The sequence below is a fragment of the Phallusia mammillata genome, chromosome 7, assembly GCF_965637545.1.
Source record: "Phallusia mammillata chromosome 7, kaPhaMamm4.hap1.1, whole genome shotgun sequence".
Lineage (NCBI taxonomy): Eukaryota > Metazoa > Chordata > Ascidiacea > Phlebobranchia > Ascidiidae > Phallusia > Phallusia mammillata.
Window position 1 is genome coordinate 4,026,695 of NC_137258.1, and position 21,270 is coordinate 4,047,964.

General features: G+C 38.2%; 1 protein-coding gene across 1 annotated transcript in view; it reads right to left on the minus strand.

The window, feature by feature from the left end:
- LOC145237294 (cGMP-inhibited 3',5'-cyclic phosphodiesterase 3A-like) overlaps positions 1-21,270 on the minus strand; it is a 49,132-nt gene that overhangs the window by 22,914 nt on the left and 4,948 nt on the right. The window contains exon 5 of the mRNA XM_080100098.1: positions 18,867-19,004. Within this exon, the coding sequence (XP_079956224.1) occupies positions 18,867-19,004 (138 nt within the window). The remainder of the gene's footprint in view (positions 1-18,866; positions 19,005-21,270) is intronic.

Below are 21,270 nucleotides of genomic sequence, written 5' to 3' on the forward strand. Positions count from 1 at the left end.
CAATCAATGTCACAGGTTAGAACTTTGGCTCGCTCGACAGGCCGTAGCGAATTGATCACGTGCCGATGACGTCAAACGCGTGTGTGAAAACTTTGCGGTGCGGGCCTCCGCAGTGTGAACAGGTGAAGGAGTATTACTGTTTGTACACTATAAAAATTCGGTTCGTAAAGTTCCAGACTGGTTTAAGATCTTTCATCACTGCGTTACGAACATCACTGGAATACTTTTGCCGAAATTTAAAATATTCTGTTTAAGTTTAACGCTTTCGTAACGTTTCAGAAAATTTGTATTATTGCGATCACTGGTAACAGCTGTTCAATTTAAGTTACAGACGTAGTATTGACAAATTCGTTTAAATTCATGCCCGCATAAGTTGAAAAATACTTAACGGGTACAAAAAATAAATGTAACAAAACGTTAGAAAAAGCTCTAAAATTCTTTACAACACACAATCAAAAAAGTGTGCAACTTCTATGTAATGTAAAGCAAGTGCAGAAGTTATCAAATTTTCATGTTTCAGGGTCTTAACGGTGAATCGCTGGATGAACCGGGGTGAAAATTTACAACTCCAGGTGCTTATCTATTAAGTTGTATGTAAATGTGAATGAATTGAAATCAGCTCTTTTTTGACCAGATCTTGTTGACAAACCTGCGTTAGACAGAAAAATACGGACAAAAACAGTGTGTCCCTTTCTGGGAAGGTGATCCATGATTACGAAACAGAGATATCAAAAGGTTGAAAAACAGATGTGGCCCCGATACTTAATTTTAACGTACCTCAAAGCATTGAAAAGGTCAAAAACGTGTCTTTTAACATTTCACACCAATCAATCTATCAGGCCGCGTCAATTGTTCAGATCACCTTTAAACTTTGCCTGGTAATCCTTTAAATGTGTACTGAAATAACATCACTGTATCTAACCTTTGAAACGTAATTCCCCAAGCCGTGTGTAAGCTAAGCTTTACCAAGGCCAGTTCTGCTTTTTTGACATTATACAACATTTTTATTGCGAAGAGTCTTTTCCGGCTTTCGCTTATCTCCGGCGATTTAATCTCCAAACAGAGTGATTTGGCCCAAGAAACATAAACACAAATCAAGTACGCATAACTGCAATTGCCAACCCCATTTGCACCCGACATATCATCGATATCTGACAAGCGCTCAGCCCTGACATATCTGCCAAAATATTAAGATGTGGCATCGATGTGCATTCCAGGATACATTAAATTGAATATGACATTCATAATGTAAAGATTGTTTGCAGTATTTCCCACAAGACAAATATGACATTTGTTTTCGCTATACAAAAAAAATGCTTTTCAAAATAGCATAAAATGTTGTTATTTTATCAATTAAATGTTTTTACAAATTGGCAATACCAGTGAAATAAGTGTTATTTAACGTCGATTTTACATATCTGCTACTAAAGGCCGTCTATAATTATATAGGATCAACAGAATTTGTCAAATGCTTGTACTGAATGTTTTAATCGTTTGCGTATGCTTAGTTACACAACGGCGCATTGCTAAATCCTAAATACCTAAAAAGCTTATAGTGTTTTACCAAAGCAAACGTTATGTAAGTTTCAAGATTGTAGGCACACAACCGTTCAAAACGTTTGAAAGAAAAGCTTGATCGTATACACGACATCCGTGCTAATTTAGGAACCGTTCAAGTTTTGTCATTCAAAGCTTGTGAAACTAAAACCCCATTTACTTAGGACTTGCATTTCAAGAAATCTACTTATTTGTGCATCTAAGAAACGGCTCTGGCGCATACACAAGCAAAGCGAAAACCGTTCCTGTGATTATAAGGCTAAGCAATCGATTGAATAAACGTCCAATTCCATTACGGTTTCATAACCTTTACTATTTAAGCCCTGCTTTTGACGAAAAAGTGTATGCGTGACAGCAGAGTACTTATAAACCAAGCCCAGAATTGAATATCACAAACAGTGGGTTGGGCAATAAACTGAAAATGCACAGATTTAAGTCGAAGCCACACAAAAGACCTGACATTTTCCGAAATGACTTGTTTGGTACCAACGCGGCAAAATATAGGTAAACCTCAAACTTAACAATTAACCGAAAATAAATTTTGAGGTTTTTATTGCAGACAGACCGGACAATGTCTACGAAAAATGACTTAGTGTACATATGTCCCATAAGAGGTTTATCCATGACACATTTTAGGTAAAGTGTTTCTAAAATTTATTAAAAGACCCTCACAAAAAAGTTAAACAAAATCTTTTGGCACGTACGTAAAAATAATTTTTATTTTCGTTTGTGTTCCTTTTTTTAATCTTTTTTAACTGCAAAATTTTCTGATTACACAACTTTTTTTGCGGCAATTATTTGCGTAAGTCGGTTATCCTGTTGAGGTATTTTATACTGTGTTATAATTCTATGCAAACAATACGTTTATATTATACTGTACAGGTGCACCAAAGTTATGGGTTTGATTGGGCTACTTTTGCCCCGCATACTGCATATCAAAAATATTTTCACAGCTATTTCTATTGCTAAACACAAAGAAGGCCTTGTATCGTCAAGATATTGTATCAGAAATATTTCTCAGGCGATTTGTATTGTCGAAAACACTTTAGTAGGTCTAGGTTTACCAGTAACCGCGGTTTTACCGCCTCGCAAAACAACAGCAGGTTTCCGTGAAGTGAGAAACCACAAGAAAGGCACCGCGATCGGTTGGCTTAAACCGCTTCATGTCACAGCCTACAACAGCCCTAATGGACGGCATTACCTATACTGTAGGTGGGTGTTGCCAGGGACCCTCATAGTTTCCTAGATCGTGTCAGCGATAAATTAAACGCCACGCAAACAAGGATGGCATTTAGTGACTTGACTGTATAAGGTGGCGACGCATGGTCTTGGCAGATGGCTTGATAGCCGAGCCGCCTTCTGCTATATCTAAAACTAACAGCTCTTTGCGATCAAGACGGAAAAAGTAGTCACGAAACACACAACAGATCAGAACTGACGTATTTATGGATGCATTTTTTTGTCTTGTGCAGAAGTGTTTTAACGTTAAGGTCGAAGTCCAAGGTTTGGGTTCAACCGTGTATGAGGCCTTGTCTGTTTGAGTACTACACACTCACACGGTTTTTGGTGGAACTTCGTGACTTTGAGGGCAATTTGAATCTAAAATCGACCAGAATGCCGAAAAAAATTAGTCCATTACCATAACACATGACAGCTAATCCTATGTTGCGGTCAAAACGTCACAGATTTACAGAGATAAACTTAATTCTAAACTCTAATTGACCTGAAAAGCTCATATTAAAATACCACTGTACCACAAAAATTTCACAAAACTCGATTTTATGAAAATTGCTTTGATAAAATTTCAATTAACAATATAATTTCAGCAAAATAGTATGCTAAAAATGCAGAAAACAAAATGCCGGAAAATACGTGGAAACAGATAAATAATGCCTTTGCTAATATGTATTAACGGTGTCGTTGCATTTTAGCCAAACTCGCAGTTTAACGCGTTGGGTTTTAGTCGTTGGTCAAACATGGCCTGTTGGATCAATGCGCTACCGAACCATGCAAAATAATAAAACCCAAAAAAATAAAGTCGTTAAATTTTGATTATTAGGTTTTGGAATATATTACCTCAAATATAAGAAAAATCTTTGAAACAACAACAAGTACAATTTCGACCGATGTCTCGACCCATCGCACTTAATTACTGATTGCTCACGGTTATATAAGACACGATGAGCAGACGGGAGCATTTTTTTCGTACCAAGCTAGTATAACCGCTAAAACTTTATTTGTTTTTTAGTAGCAATGCCAACAAATAAAATATCTAGAAAGCGTTTTATAGCCGTAAATTTACATACACTTTCGATTTTACTTTTCATCGCTATTCCACAACTACGGCGTATCTCACTCCTGGCTTACATACTTTACTTTGCAATCCACTGACGTTTCAAATGCGTCTGCATTAAAATCAACAGCAGATGAATTGACGACGTTGACGGTAGCATGAACTGCAAGGCGGCCTTCCTGCCTATCAACAAGCCTCAATTGACGAGAACGGCAACAAGGTAACCTGCCTCTGACAGCTCTTTTTTCACAACGCTACAAACTGCAAGTATTTAATTAAAGACGAAGCACCGAGGAAAACGCCCTGACCTGTGAAAGTGAAAATAACAACAATGGAAAAAGTGCATCTAAGTGTAAATTTTAGTTTGGCCTTTCAGCCATACAATCAATCCTAATAAAACATTTTATGCAGGTAAAAAATTTGCACGTAAAAATTTTAACATACGCACGTAAAAGTTACTCTACAATTTAAACCGTTATGGGGTGTTTTTGCAACTTTCTTAACCGTTACAGAGTATTTTGCAAAAACTTTCAGTCGGTAACTCCAAATATTTTATTCAAAATTCCCTACAATTAATGCGCAATAACACAGCACAAAGCCCAATTCCTTCCAATGACAATTTTACAACCATGTGCGGCCCAAACAATCTTGTAGTACCTGGAAATGTTTCTAAAGCAGCAGAGAGCTTTGCAGGGAGGAGCAATGACAGCGACCGCGGTAGTTGTGGTGTAATAGCGACTTCCCACTGTGACGTAAATCGCAGGGCGTATGAATAGCTGGCGAGGATGCGAGACAACCCGGCTTGCTTGGAACGAGTGCGGATGTGTGTAATGCAGGGAAGTGCTACACAGATGCATAAAGCCTCGGTGTATGTAATAAGATGATTTCGGATGTTGTGGAAAGCACGGATGTCCATAGGGCGGGGTCAAAATGGGGACTTGTACAGAAAACAATGGCCCGGCTGGTTCATGCTATCAGGAAGAATACAATCATCCAAAGCTGTTTACACAATTTAATGTACGGGGTCGGCAATTTTTTTGAGCCACCTTAGTGTTTGAATGTTTTAGGGCAGTGTGTCTATGTTCCTATACTACGGTATACTGTACATACAATAAAACCAGACAAAGCCTAACTTACATGATGTTACGAGAAAAACAAACAATTAACATCATTCATCACATATACAAACAATCCTGCACAATAGAAGACGGAGACCAAATGAAAAAGAACGATTTACTATAAAACGCAGTTAACAATATTTAGTGGATAATCCAACGCCTAACCAATGTTTGAAAAAGATGTGCAAACATTAATTCAATTCGTTCAAACTCATTTGCAAACACAGATCACTATGGACGATTCCCAATTAGCAAACATCGTATTCGTGGTTGCACATATTACATTTCAATAGCTGTTCAATGCAGCAATCGTTGCAAGGAGGATGCTGCATTTCAACGTTGGTTTTCCTGTTTCGTAATGACGCACGTAAGCGCAGGAAAACTATCGATAAGCTCTACCACAGCATGTCTGCTGACAGAAGGACAGTGATTTGTCACCAGAAAGTCGTAGGCTTTAACGTCTGCACCTTCAATTACTCTTGCACTGAACAGGTGCAATATTGGCTAAAACTGTAATCTGAGTAAAGCTAAACACAAAACGCAAAATATTGAAAAACATTTGACACTTAACTGCTTTTGCAATACTCGTAATTAAAACTGAAAGCTGGTAACACTCAGATCGTTGCTTGGTGGATGAAAAGTAATGAGCCTTATAGCAATGGATATCAGTTCAGAAAAAACATTTAGTCGTTCATCCTTTAGTTTTACTGGTTTTGTTTACAAGTTGCATGAAACAGGTCAACCTTACATCAAAACAACCCTTTAAAGCGTTTCATTGGAAAAAATATTTTTGCCTTATAATTAACAATGCAGTATTCTGGTGTTAATTTATTTAAGGCGCTTCCTGGCCTATCACCTCCAACAATAAACTCATTCTCCTAAACGTGATTGCGCAACGATTTATCCTTATGAAACAATAACTATTATAATTAGCAATTAAAGCAATACAACAAAGGCAAAATATAGACGAAAGGCTCTTGACGACCTCTTGCTGATACGAATTGATTTTAAGTGAGCAGCATAGACAAAGAAAGAATAACTGCCTTGGCCAGAATATCGATTATCTCCAAAGGAAGTCAATGAGTTTTCAGTCACGATAATTAGTGCTTTAGCGCCAAAAATATGTCACTCAAAATTAAGAAACACTTGTTGTAGTTGTAAAGTCGATTCCTTCGGGGAATATACATTGTATCAGTTGATTAAAATATTACTGTTTCGAAAGTTGCACCGGGAAAAAATCATTAAATAGCACAAAAACGACATTTACAGCGATTCCTTCGGGAATATACATTGTATCATGTGATTAAAATATTACAATGTCGAAAGTTAAATGCACAATAAACAACTTTGAAAGCAATAGCTGTACGTCTACAGTAGCGGAAGATTCATAAGATATACACTGCTCAAGACCCGTATCATGGAATTAAAATAAAACGTAGTATGAGTTGTACGATAAACCAATCATCATTCCACATCAAAAGAAACTTTTCTCCTAAAAATTTTACCGATTGTCTGCATAACACTCAACATGGCGCAAAACAAAAACAGAATATCGAAATATAGATCATTGGGATAACTTTAGTCTGCTCGATGATCGCAGATACTGAGAACACGCCATAAACCAAAAACGCAACATCTCTGAGATCAAAGGATAAACGAGCTATGCCTAATTACAGAACAGAACCTGAAATGATCGTACCCAAATCGGGGCAAAGATTTATCCACGAGACTTTAACCACGCTGGCACACGGAGGTCTGATACGGGTGTTTATCTTTTCTGCTCACCAGGCATTGCCTCTGGGCAACCCGGGACGAAAGCAGTCGCAATTAGCGCTCTTGCCAGCTATGTGGTTAACGTTGAGTAAGAATGTACGCTAGCTTAACAAGCTACGGACATCCACTGCTCGTCACAAGAATGACTGGCTAAGTACTGCGCGAGGCCAACTGAAGACACATGCCTCTTTTTTGCGAGTGTTACCATAATTAAGGTCGCCTTGTTTTGAATGTTGACGATGATTTGCGATAAAAAATGAAAATATTGTGAAACTTTTGGCTTTCGCTACAAGCGTAAAATAAGATTGACAGCTCAGAGTTCGAGTGGAAATTGGCATAAACTTAGAGGTGTTGAACTCTGCTGACTTACTCCTGAACCACCAACATGTCAGTCATTTCCCCACACGCCTCGAACAGATGCACTCACGACATTAATGCCTCACGTGCGAAGAACTAAAGCTAAACCTCTAATTGTGATCTAAACTGAGTACGGCCTTTTGAAAGATAACCAAAAAAACGCCTGTAAATGACAGACGTTTCCACATTAGCTAACGCTGGCTACGCGAGGGGCTCACAAGTGAACATTGAGCTGTGGTATTTGATCGTACAGCGGTAAAAAGAAGGCAGAGGTGGACATTATACCATTCCCTGGTGTGGCAAGGCAGTAATTAGCAACGACAGCCTCCACAGCGGGCCTGTGGAAGCATCGTGTGGCCCAACTACATAATTGGACGTTGTTAAAGCCGAGGAGTCCTTTCAAGCTGAACATGAGCGAAGTGTTTTGTTGTTTGTCGGGAACGCCTTTGCCGTCAGTGGTCTATGTTTCTCGTAGACCCGTTTGCGGTCAGACCTCGGCCAACAGGTGTGAAGATTTTTTTCACGTGTACGGGCACCTTCAAATTTTTTACACAAGCTCTTTTCGATGCCTGAATTTACGTCCCAAAAACAGATTCTGTAACTTTAAAAATTCGAAAGGTTTTCGTCAAACCGCTGATTAGGTTTCATTGAACTCAAGGGTATTGAGTGATTTAAGTTTATGAACCACTGTGTCATGGTTAAAAAAGACATGAAAGAGCTTTGTCCATAAATGTCTGCCAAATCATTTCATCAACATTCCTAATTCACAAAATTTAAAATTTAACACCTAAACAACCCAAGTAAAATACACAAGAACTAATGATCTTATTTGCTAACTGATAAAAATCGAATCCACTCAAAAGTTGCAAATAGAACGAGCGATTTACACAAGTTTCACAGAAGATGCAGTAAATAGCTCTCCAAAACACTTTTTGCACAGCGGTAGGTATAATGAATAAATGAAGATATTCTATCTAACCCTTCAGCCTTCAAGAAGAAACCCGTTTTTGTGTGCATTTATACCTTACCCACTTTTTTTCCGCGTAACAATGCAAAATTGAATTGGACTGAACTCTTGACCTTTGATGCGAACGACGAACCCAATCGACCTATGACACGGCAAAACATCTCGCTTCAATTTTGATGTTAGACTCACAATACGGCTAACTCACGTTTTTACCAAATAAGCTTTTCCGAAACCCTTACAGACCACACACACAGAAACGAAAGGTGAAAAAGTTGAGTACTGTAGAATAGACCGAAACACATAGGTGGGGCGAATACGCAAGGTTAAGACGGGTTAAGGTTCATCCAAGAACAGTTCTCACACCATTGTCGAAGTGTTTACATACCAATGTAGGGTGCTTCGAGAATGCATGTTTCAAACGCTTTTTTCCGATACATGTAAGTTATCGGCACCTTTTGTGAATCAGTAAAAATTTAAAACTTTACCACAGGAGTGAGGATTTTATAAGAATATCCTGGTTAGTTTTTAAGATCAAAAGCACTGTAAACAGAAATTACAGACAAATTCAAGGCATGGTTTTCACTAGCAGCAAAAGTATGCAAACTGCAATTTTGAATCTAAATTAAGATTTTAAAGAAGTTGCTTGGCGGCTTTTGTACAAAAAAAACGGCCAATGTTATACATAATCTTGTAATATAGACATTTTGGTTGATAGTAAGCAACAGAAGATATTTTCTTACGATTCAGCAAAATTTTAACGCAAACAAGCATCAGTAAAATACAATACTTGGGTCTAAAACGGTTTTCACGATAAAAAAATATTTGATGTCGAAATGAATTGTAAAAAGTTTATTGAATTAAAGTAAAACAATAAAACAAGCTACCCAAAGCGGATTTGGGAATTTCCGTTTACAGTGATAAAAATTAAAAATGCAACACGTTAAAACAACCATAGCAAAAACTCGAACCCTCTCTTTCAACTTTCCACGATCGATACCACTGGCGTCATTACAACGTGTCCAATGACAGCAACACTGCGCTCATATGTTTTGTTACGCTTATCCAATTAATTGCTGCCACCGGGCGTGGCAATTTCATGAATATTTTACCACTGGGAAGCACGCTTATAAATCAGGATGACTTTAGATTAGCGGATTTTACCAACGAGGTCAATTTATCTTATCCAACAGTAACGTATAAATGGGACATCAGTTGCACCAAAATCGCTTTGCAAGAAACAGATTACGTAACAATTGATTGATAACCAATAAACCAGGGCCTTGGAAAATTATTCAATCAAGAAACACTTACACATTTGTAAATTTAAAATTTGGCGACACAACAAAGAAATATACACTATTTTTGTTGAGCACAATCAACAGTTGGCAAGACATGCGCAAAATATTTATGCTACACCAATTTAAAAGCAACGATTTGCAGAATAACTTTTATCGTTTAACAAGCGAAAGGTATAAAACCCGAGTATAGCGGAAGGACAGTGGTTTGATAAAAGTTTTGACAACACGAAAAATTTCATCGAAGCTTCTAATCTATTCTCTGAACGCGAACACAGTGTGACGTCAGAACTTAGCTAAATCGATGCCAGAGGCTTCGAAATCTAGAAGTCGGAGTCAAGGAATGATAATAAAGCGAGGTCGGTTGCCAGGTACCGCCCACGTGACGCAAGAGGGCATGAGTCAATGCTATTGCGTCAAACCATATTATTTTACGATACGTTAAAGCGAAACTGTTTTATTACCTACACGCAAGGACAATTAATTTCTACTGGTGTTACTTAAAGGCAGCTAGACGACCTGTTTCTCTAGCATTGCCAATTTACGCCTGGCAAATTCCGTTTATTTTAGATCTGGATATATGTAAAACGCTAAACAAATAGTACAAGATATTGTTTCAAAATGTGCGAAGTTTTCGCATACTTTTTTCCCCTGCTACATGAAAACGTTTTGAAGTAAGGTTCGTGCAATATTCGGCACATCTCTAATTCAAACCACCTGTGCCGAGCGCATCGAGAATCGGAGAAGTCTAATACGCTTTGCCTTTTTTCTTTTTCGAAAACGAGAGAAATGCGTATCGAATAAGCGTATCGAACCCGCTTAAACGCTCCATGTAAAGAGGCTTACTCTGTGTGGCACTGTGTTTTCACTTCACGTTTTTAATGTTTAAAGTTTTAAACGCACACCTATTAAAATATTATGCATGTAGATGGACAAGACTTGCAGTTAAAGTGGTCGAACTAATTGAACACAAACGGTATACCACTGACGAACGTTCAAAACACGAATACACGATTATTTCAATCTAATGCTGGTTACTGATTGCAATAAAATCGTGCGCAATTCTCGGAAAACCTTCAATTATATGAGTGATCAAAATCGGACTTAAAGATCAACACTGAGTGACCAAGACAGGCGTGATCCCCATCACAGCACGAGCCTCCTTATTTGCATAGAACCACGTGATTTTGATCAGCAAATTTTCAAAAACAGAGGGTGGTTGTAAATGTCGTCGTGGTTGTACGTTTTTTATGCACTGCAATTACGGTGGAGAAATGAAGCGATAGTAATTATTAGGCGACATTGGAAAGTCACGTGCCAGTCCTCGTTCGATTCAAGACTATCATGACCACTACGAGGTGAATGATGATGCAAATATTGTGCAAACTCACTATGAAAAGTTGAATGTTAAGGAAAATATGGGTTATCATTTACTCTACAAGTACATGATGCGTTTTCTAAGAATTTTATAGGGTTAAAATATTCAAATGGTTAAATATAGGGCTAATTTACGGTTTCAACACCAAAATTATAAAATAACAAATAAAATTATCCAAAACATTTCATAAACGTTTTAGGTTCTGGAATCAATGGCCTTAAGAGTGATGTCAGTTAAATCCTAAAAACTACAGAATTATTATTTCTTAAGCCCTCTACGAAAAGAAGTTTTAATAATACATTACATCAGAAGTTCTTAAACTTAAGAAAACTATCAAACTACTTGTTTTCGAACTTGCACGCAAAAAGAATCAATTTTAACACAATCCCTGGGGGTAAAATCTTAACAGCAGTAGAAAAACACACCGCATTTTAAAAACCGCGCATTTTGTGTTGATCTCAAACGCACTTGTAACTCAATTTTATTTCACAATGCCTTCAAATTCACAATAACAACATCATCTTCCTATGCTGCGAGCTAATTTACGCTGCCGAGTTTATACCTTACTATAAAACCACAACAAACGCAATGTCCTCCGGCAAGCCGTTACGGAAGCCACGCGCACTGCAATAACATTCCTCAGCCGTTGAAAATGCGAACTTGCGTGTGAAATTGCCTCACAACGACTCCAACATAATTGCCGTGACAGTAATAGGTCTACACGTTTGACGCAAAACAAGTGGTTATCGAATTCCAGCTATGACAATTTCAAATTTAACCTGCATTGCTAATTTGCACGCAAAAGTTTAAAATAGACTCTGCACCACTTTTACGCAGTTAAACGTATTAGAAACAAATAATTTAGACATTTTTAACAGTATTCAGTTTTTAACACACTTTTGTTGTACTTTGTGTCACAAACAAGAGCATATAACTTGTTTAAAAACCCTCTTAGACTGTCCAAATTTTATTAACTTTCATCAGCGCTGCTAGAAAATATCTTTTAATCTAACCGTAAATGAATGAACAGATTGGGATCGCGAGTTTTACTTTGTGCACACAGAACAGTTTAATATAGAAGTTGTTTCGGCCGCAACCACAAGTAACTAGGCCGGTTCTGTGGTTTCGGTGAAAATAGATGAACATAGAAAGTCAATGCTATTTTCGTTTACCTATTTTAAAGAAAGCAAGATTTATTTAAAACTCAGTGTGGCGATTGAGGTTTAAGGTGCCGTTTTTAAGCTAAACTTGGCATTTTACGAAATTTTGGTTAAAGCAAACCATGTAAAGACTGGTGGGAGTGATCGTTTATCCGTTTTATCCGCTTTCGGGAAAGGTTACAATTTCCCTAAATACCCCTGCTTCCTGGGTAGAGTTGCACACTTCAAAAACAGTTTGTTTGCAAAGGAAAACACACCGCGGAAACGGGCAAAACGGTCGAGATCACGATAGTAAACAATCAAAGCAAAAAAAATCATTACCAAGTAAAAGACAAGACCAAAATACCGCATAACGTGAAAACTGGTCATTAAAAATTAGAAAGCAATTTTGAGGTTGCTTCATATTTATAGGGAGAAACAGCCAAAAAGCTTTTACTTTATTGCGACTGACATCAAATTTAAGCTGACTCATCAAAAACTACGGTTTGAGGTCAGCCAAATTCCCCATTAAGGGTAGTAAAAGCACAGTAATGGCCAGCTAAAGGTAGCAAAGTGCATACAATGGCAAAAATTCGAGTTAATATGGGCACAGCAGATCGGTAATGTTGACCAGGCTTCATAACAAACTATGACTGGAATTGTTTTGAAAGGTTGGCCAAATTTAATTACGCGTCTTCGCAACAACGTGCCATAAATCATAGCGATGTTGAGACTTCTACACAATAATAATGTCCTACGCTGCGTTTAGCTGTGATGTTAGGCAAAAGATTAAAATAGCCGCTGCAAGTTTCCAACAGAAGCAAAACATATTCATTCAAGAAAGTGACGTTAAAATTTCACTCATAAACACATATTGAAACATTTTGTCAAAAAATATGACGTCACAGCCTCGACTGACGTCACAAATGATTGATACGTCACCACAGGCTTTTTACGACAATTGTTTCGAGTGGCATAAAACTTTGGCCGAATTGAAACGCACAGGTATTATGTAAAGTTTACACGGGAATAAAGACTTAAAGTTTCCGCCATTTCCGCAACTTGTTTAGTCGCCATTTTCTGCCGATTACCAGATCCGGCGGCATAAGTGTTTATTACGCTCTCAACAAAACTGTGCATAGCATAAGTCAGGGTAAGTTACAAATTGTGTTGTAAACGTCCTTTTTACTGTTATCAAAATAAACAAAACTGACCATTTTATCAGAAATCACAACTCGACTATTAGGCTTTTAAATTACATGCAGTTTTGAACTGCAATTCAATAAAACACATTGTACTTTCTATTCATTAAGATATAACCAGGTTATTAGCTTATCGGCCACTGCATGATATATACTGTTGTTACAACATAACTTGGTTGACCTCGGTTAATCCGGACCTGTTTGGACCCAAAAAAAATTGTCAGGATTAGGCGAAGATCCGGATTAACCGATGTCGATTAGTTAAAGCCTTACTACATTACAAATCATTTGTGCCTCAAGTTTTGTCGAAATTAGGCGAAGATCTGAATTTATCCAATTTCGGTTCACCCAAGGTTTACTATACTAAGTCTCAAAAACGCCGGAAACTGCACTGACATACGTTTATTCGTATTTACATGTTTTCACACGCGCAAAAAGCATGTTTCGTAATGATTTCTTTTCGCCTCACTGATCCATACTGATGCACGTAAAAATTTCCAACATTTCTAGACAACAAGCTACCACAATATGGTATCCAAACGTGAACAACATACAGTAGCTAATGCGGGTAAACAGTAAACCCACATAACACGAAAACACGGACACGGTAAATACCTTTAAACGCGGCAAATGGAATTTCCAACAAAGCTGGCAAACAGATATGGAAACAGCACAAACAACATTAGTAACGTATGTTTGCCGAGATGTTCATGTCGTATATTAACAACTGCCAAAACACGACAAAGCCATCTCAACTCAGGCCGTAAGTGAGCAAATAGTCCACGTACGGCCTAATTTTCACAATGCGTTTTTTGGTGTGATAGCTCGCAGTAATATGTTGGAGACAACTTTATACAGTATCAGTACTTTGCAAATTTTGCGTGGTTTCGTAATTGGGGTATTGCTTATTGCATCGAATACAATTTTGTTTTTCTTTAACTGTGGTAAACTTTGTTGCAATCTAACACAATAACAGGAATGTACTACGCAAACCGCGCTTGAGACATACGGTAAAAATATCAAAAACCACCCTCACTTAAAACACACAAAATTGTACGCCTAAACAATAGATCCTTTATGCTAGAAAAACCTCTTGCCCTAAAACGCACATTTTTATCAAAACCACAAAAAAAAACACCATAAAGAAAAATCTTTTGGCAGCAAAAATAATCTACAAGAATTTACGCAACGCGGACGACAGTCAGAACTTAAAGGAATGCGAGGGTTCAAATTTGCGGACCACAATACACGCAGGAGATTCGTCACTGGAAACCCTTCTACGCAAGAACCGGTTTTATTGCGAGCTGGGTCAATAGTACAAGCAAACGTTCTCGAGTGCAGAGGCAAATAGGACGTCGAGGGCCTGTACGTTCTTTGCGTCGTTAATTTGCCGCTGGGGACCCCCTGGGTGGGTTTAATCGTTGAAGATACGTCAGTGGTAAGAAGGCAAATGCAAACACGGACTAAGGGACAACGCCTACTCCACTGTGTAGGTTGCAAATGCAAACATCGCTAATAGATCGTGGTTTAAATGTGCCGGGAAATCCTTTCACTATAAACGTTGTAACATGGATTTTACAGTTATAAAAGTCACTATAATAGTAATTGTAACAGTTATACTGAATCTGCTGATTTCAACCCTTTTTTGCCAATTCTTGCTAGATTTTTTTACAAAAACAAATGCTTTAACTTGCCCAAAGGTAGTAAATTACACATAAGATTTAAGAGACACAGGTTAAATTACACATACGTCTATAATTATACCAACTTAACACATTTGTGCTTTCGCTTCCCTAAAAGTGAATAACAAGTCTCTTAAATTTGGTTATTTGACTAATTTAGTTTTTCTCAGTCACAAATGAATGATGAGTAACTGAGTGCGTAAGCTCTAACGAGATTTTCCAACAGCATTGATTTTGTGCATTGAATGACACAGCAACTCGGCTTGCGCAAAATCGACCAAAATGCAATCACCGGCTTAATTGCCACGTGACTGATAACCGCAGGAGCAGGCAAACACGCACGCAGGTGTGGTTGTCATGCCAACGCAGTCTGTGGGCACCTGGGACAATGGCAGTGAAATTGATCCCAGTTTAAAGTGAGGTTACCACAATGCAGCAACAGCTAATGAGGAATGTGATAGGGTGTTGTTAATTTTTTGTGCTAATACAGAGAAATTTAGGATTTGGTGTGTTAGAACAGGCCTGAAATAATCAAAACCCGTTATATACCTCACAATCACTTAACGACGCAGTTTTCCGAAGGAAACCCACGCGTTTTAAGACGACTGCACATTTGACCAGGAGCCTGATAAACAAAGAAACAGAACGGACAAAATACACACAGATGGCAGTTTGGCGCCGGCAAATACGGCAATGTTTGACTGCTCGTAAACCTAGTGTCAGGACAGAACAGTTTTCCTTCTAAAGTCAACACAACAGGTACACCTACGCCTACACGAAGTGCGCACGAGGCTCGGTGACACTGAGGACGGCCTGCGTAGCGGTTGAAGAGTGACGAAGGGTTGACGCACAAGCGAAGAAAGCTGGAAATGCTAACGCCGTTTGCTGTCAATTACTTGGGTTACGTTGTTGGTAACGTCGACGCAAATACCGCGTTAAATCTAATTTTTTTTTAACCAACCTAAACCAATTTTACGATTGTCGGTGAGTCTACAGTGCAGGTAGATTTTTTTAAGGTTTTTACGCTGCAAAGGGGCAGAGTTTAACAACTTGTCGTGGGCTACGAGACAAACCGTATTTAATATCCGGAGGCAGGTGCTTAGTGGGCAATTATTAGTTTTTTCAGCAAAGTCAGGACGTACAAAAAATTCAGGTCGATCACAACTAAAACCAGTTAAAGAAGAACATGGGCAAAAATAAGTTGCGTCTATAGATTGTTTTCAACAAAATATATATTTTTCCTTTGTGGGGAGGGGTCAACTTATGCGAAGGAAGGGGACAGTTTATCCCTAATACCCCAATACCTAGCAAAACGCAATCGTACACTTGATAACACATGAAGGGATATACATTATTACTATCATAGAGTAACGAAGACAAATTTACAATCAACAATATAGAGTAGTATTTAATGAGTGCATAACAACAAATGCTAAGAAGCGGTAAGAGCCCCTAGTCGACTTTTCTTAAACCCGATTTGGTGGTTACACACAGAATTCACAGACAGGTGTAGTCCTCTGTGCGTTAAGATCATGGCCTCTTGCGCTGCACTTTTAGGGTAAACGTTGACGTAAAAACTGTACTCATACGGGTTACTTCAAGTCGTTGCAAATGTCAGCAGCTATAGGATAGAGGTAACCACCAACACTAAATGCCGTGAGAATAAGGCTTTAGTCAACAACTGGGATTTTTTGTTACAACGTCTTGTACTGTGGTTGGAACTTTGTTAAAGAAGTTAAAAAACATTTTTTGTAGACTATAGTCAATATGGAGAAAGTAACCAATTCGTGAACTTTTAAACCTAACTGTGACGTAAGACGTAACACAAATAGATTAATAAAGAAAGTTTTAAGCAACTTCGAAAATGTCACCTAAAAATCTTGCATTAAAAGAGTTATGATTTAAAGCTTCGTTTTAAAAATCTGTTTGAATTAATTTTATAAACTGTGGCTGCCCAGTATAGTCTAGTTCCTCAGGCAAATGTACCATGCGTGCAGACGTTACTACGTCCCATTAAGGTCGCTATCTGTTTAAATGAGTGTCTACAGGTAGGATATTAAACTTTCTCGTATTTGCATCCTTCAACAAGGATCCAAACACAACTGTGCTACACATACTGCCTTATACACCAAGACGCAAACTACAATCTAACCATGACATACGGAAACCTTCACTTGAAATTATCCTTCTGGTCAATAATTGGGCATACGTGAAAGTGGCACGCGATTAAAGCCTTCGGTCTCCTTTTTCGTACATGGGCCCAGAGGCAAAATCAACGGCACGAGGTAAACAAGGAGAGCGGTCTTGGCTTTCGCGGGCGCCACAATTAAGATATCTCGGCAAGGTTTGGGCGCAAAAGCGATCATGTCCGGGAGCACGCCGAACGTGCTACCCCGATCTCACCGATAAAATCGCCAGCGTACACGGTACATACAAGGGGACTCCCCACACATAAGGCCGTTGAACTAGGGATAGGAACACTGAGGTGGCATAGGTTTTTTGTGTATTCCTGCTACCTCAAGGGTTAAGCAAATGTAACAATAAAAAAAAAGTTTAGGTGCCAAGCATTCTACAAATTAGGTACAAACTAAAAGGTGATAGATATTAAAGCCAGTTCATGCACTAATTATAAATACTGTTTTGGTAAACTTTGTCCATTTGTCAAGGTATTCCTACAGCAATAATTTAAACTCAACCTAAACCTGAATGAACCATAATCTGAGCGTTAAATGGAACTTCATTTTCACGTATTAGTTTCCTCACAACGACAGATTATACAGGTCTAGCCATAAGCTGGGCGTTTGCCTTATATGCAAAAAAAAACAGTTCATAGTGAAGAGTCAGAAATGCATTTACATGGGGGAATAGCGACCCCGAAATGCTTTTAAACGGCTGATACACTTTAAAACCAGACAATCTCAATACTAATCTACGAGGAGCACGGTGCCGCAAAAGTTCACCGTTCGTTCTTCGCTTTTATAGTGTTTAGTAAACAACTGGTCCGCAGAACGAGACCATATTCTCCACACAGACAACTTTAAAGCATACTCAGGCCCCACCCTTGCAGCGCTGTGCTACACTAATGGTCCCAAAGGTGGCAGCTAGCACGGACCGTTCTCATCTCAACTGAAATTTGTGTCTACGATTGTGGGTAGGGATAAGGATGCAGGCTCAGAGGCATAACGGCGGCTTTGTGGTTGCATAACAGCGATAGATGATGAATGTCAACAGACGCAATTTCGTGTGGATGCCGCAAGCGCGCGTTTGTGATAAACCGCATTGAAATTGACGTCACATTTGCTTTGTTAGGACCAGATTGTTTTTATCTGTGGGTGGTCTATGGAACACAACGACCTTTCGTGATGTAAGGGTGAATTTATTGGAAACAAACTTGCACCCAATATAGGCGCATTTTGTTTTTTCCCGAATGCTTTGGACTTAATGGTCTGTTCGATGATTAACAAGTAGATAAATTACATTTTGCCACACCCTTTAGTCCTCTAGCGCTACAAGTACCAGTCTGTTTTGCCTAAAATCCATCATGAGCGAGTTAAAATTTTTGTAAGAAACACATTTGCCTCAACCTTGCATTATAGACATACAAACAGAGTCTAAACAGAGAAACCTATAAACAGAGTCTTTGCCAAAAATTTGCAACCACTGGAAAAAACGTATGTCCACTAACGGTCGTTCGCTTCACTTATTTGTGGCTTATATAACAAATGAATCACGGTACACCCGCCACTACAACTAGTGTTGGGTGATCTATTTTAAAACTCATTTACGTACTTACTGTATGAGCAAACAAATGCGAACTTTCTATGCACCGAAACAAAACCGAAAAAGATAGAATGCCTTTATCACACTGTCAAGAAACTTGCTTATAAATGACTCACCAATATATAGCAATGTGCGTCACGAAAATATTTAAGAAAGTTTAATCTTAAGTTTTCAAGGGGCGCGTAATACCAAACCAATGCAACATCGCTGACAAGGTTGTCAAATAACAAATATATCACCAACCACAAAGCAAAGTGCGATAATACAACTTCAAAAATTACCCCAACTGGTAAGCAAATAATCGTTTATACATAAAATAAAATACCTTTCGTTTTGAACTGGCCAGAATAGCAGGAAGAGATGTCCTTCTTCTGGCCATCATATTTGACCATTTGGTGGCGTCCTTTACGTTGTTGTTCTCTTTGATGACGTCAAGCGACGCTCGTCTTCTTACACGGGCAGGCTGTGGAAAACAAAATGTTAACATATCATATTGTATTATAGATAGCATAATACGTTGTTTCCGTGGGCCAAATCCGGTGACAGTGACGTCATCGGCTGTATTGGTGGTGAAATGAGCAAGCGCATTAAACTGCAGCTAAGCCCGGAAGTTGGTTACATATTTACCAAGCTGCTGAGCTATTACATATTGGAAAACACTTGTTTATTGCATTTTGCAGTAAATTGGTCTCATTATGAGTACAAACTTGGTCGTGTTTATAAAGGTTTTTATAAAAAACCTACGTCACCGAAGTTTTAATGGATCGTATCGGTGCGGTACTATTTCACAAGAAAATTTAAACATTATTTTCAAAATTTCACATGGGTTCTTCGTAAGACTGACTAGTTTACTGATCATGACAAGAGCATTTGCCTTTACGTTTGAGATTAAAGCTTGTTACACTTATGACAATTATCCCAATACAAATAATATAAATTTTATGTAATTTTGTGTCTACACACTTTAATATTTGATACTTTTCGGTTGTATAAGCCTTGGTTTAACTCCTGAGAAAAACTGATTCCGATTCTAATGGTAAAACAAACCCCCCAAAACTTTTAAAGTAACAACTTAGGCAACATATTTACCATAAATGATAACTCCTCCTCGTCGCAAACATCTAATTTAAGCGTCACCACCATTTAATATCTAACTCAGTTCTTTTTAGTCTGCCTGTGTATTCCTAAACCTGCAGAGCTATGAGACAGAGTCGAAAGAACAAAGGCTTTTGTATGCCACGAGCAATTACACATGCGACATGCTAGCTGGGTACGTAAATGCACAGCGCATGAGGCTCTATAATGCGTTTATAGAAGGCAAAAGGCTGAAGAGAGGACATGAAAATCAGTGAGTCAACGAGAGGAAGTGTCAGCATTGGTAGCTCGCCAAAAGAGCAGCCTGATGTGACAGTTGTGACGTCAACGATGCGTTAACTGACAGTCACAGGATTCCATTTGTTGTGGAGCATAGGGAGCGGGAACCGAGGCGCTTGGCTGGCTAAAATTTCTCCGAATCGCGGCGGATTTTGCATGTGTTTGCATCAGCGAAGACAGGAACACCGCATGCAGTCCGTTGTGGCTTAGAGCAATAAACACGACGACCCCGCAGAGCACCGCAAAATATGTTTGGTGACAATGCAATAAAACCTAAAAGAGGTGTCTATTGACGTACAGCCCGTATCCCAATTCTAGTTGTAGGCCTTTAAAGCGTGTCCTTGTGATTTCGCTAATTATAACAATGGCAACTTTATATAGCATGGTGATTGGTAACTTAATTTCAGAGGGCTTGTATACAATAAATAGATTTTTCTGCAAACATTTTAACCGCTGCTGTTTTGTCATGTAAAAACATAAGAAACGTCGAAACGACAGAGGTACCGACACAATAGGTGTCTCGTTCATTGATTAGGCTACTTCCAAATACTTACTTTGACATTTATAGAATTTTTAACAACGCTACTAACAGTTTTTAAACAAACGCAGTATATAAATCTTCTGTTACTGTTGAAAGACAAATTTTAGAACAATTTGTGGAGGACATTGAACGTTGCAAAACTATTTTTATCCCTGAACAATTGTGATTGGAATACGACACAGGCAAAATTTGCATATTTTTGAGTACTAAATGAATGCCAAACGATTAAGAAGAGTTCATTTTTTCAAGCAACTATTATATTACGCATACGACCTGCCTTTGTCCTCAATTTTAATGCTTAACAATTTTCAATAGAAATCTTTAAAAAAAATCAAAATAAACAATTTGTCATTAAAGCTTTTTTTACGAATTGACAGCAGAACAATTTGCATTTAGTGCGAAAATATACAATTTCATCAAAAGACTTTTGTTAGGTAACAAAGACAAGCTTTAATGATACTAAAACAAAAAAATAATCTATGAACAAGTTATAACTTATAACATTGCAGTTTAAGCAAGTGTACAGAATATGTTTCACCAAACAAGCAATAAAAACTCAAAACTGACAGATATTTGTCTGCAAAATTTTTTAAACCTCAGCGACTCAGCAACTCAACAAAATTCGAATAAAAATGCCACTGTTCCTTTTCAACCCAGCTTTCCACAAAAAATGATTATTAAATACATTATAACACAGGAATGTGATAAAAACATCCTTTAGGAAATGGTTTAGCTTCCGGTTGAGCAGTGGATTACCTCAGTAAAACTACAGGTCAACAAAACGATGAGCAGACGGACTTAGATGTTTTGATTG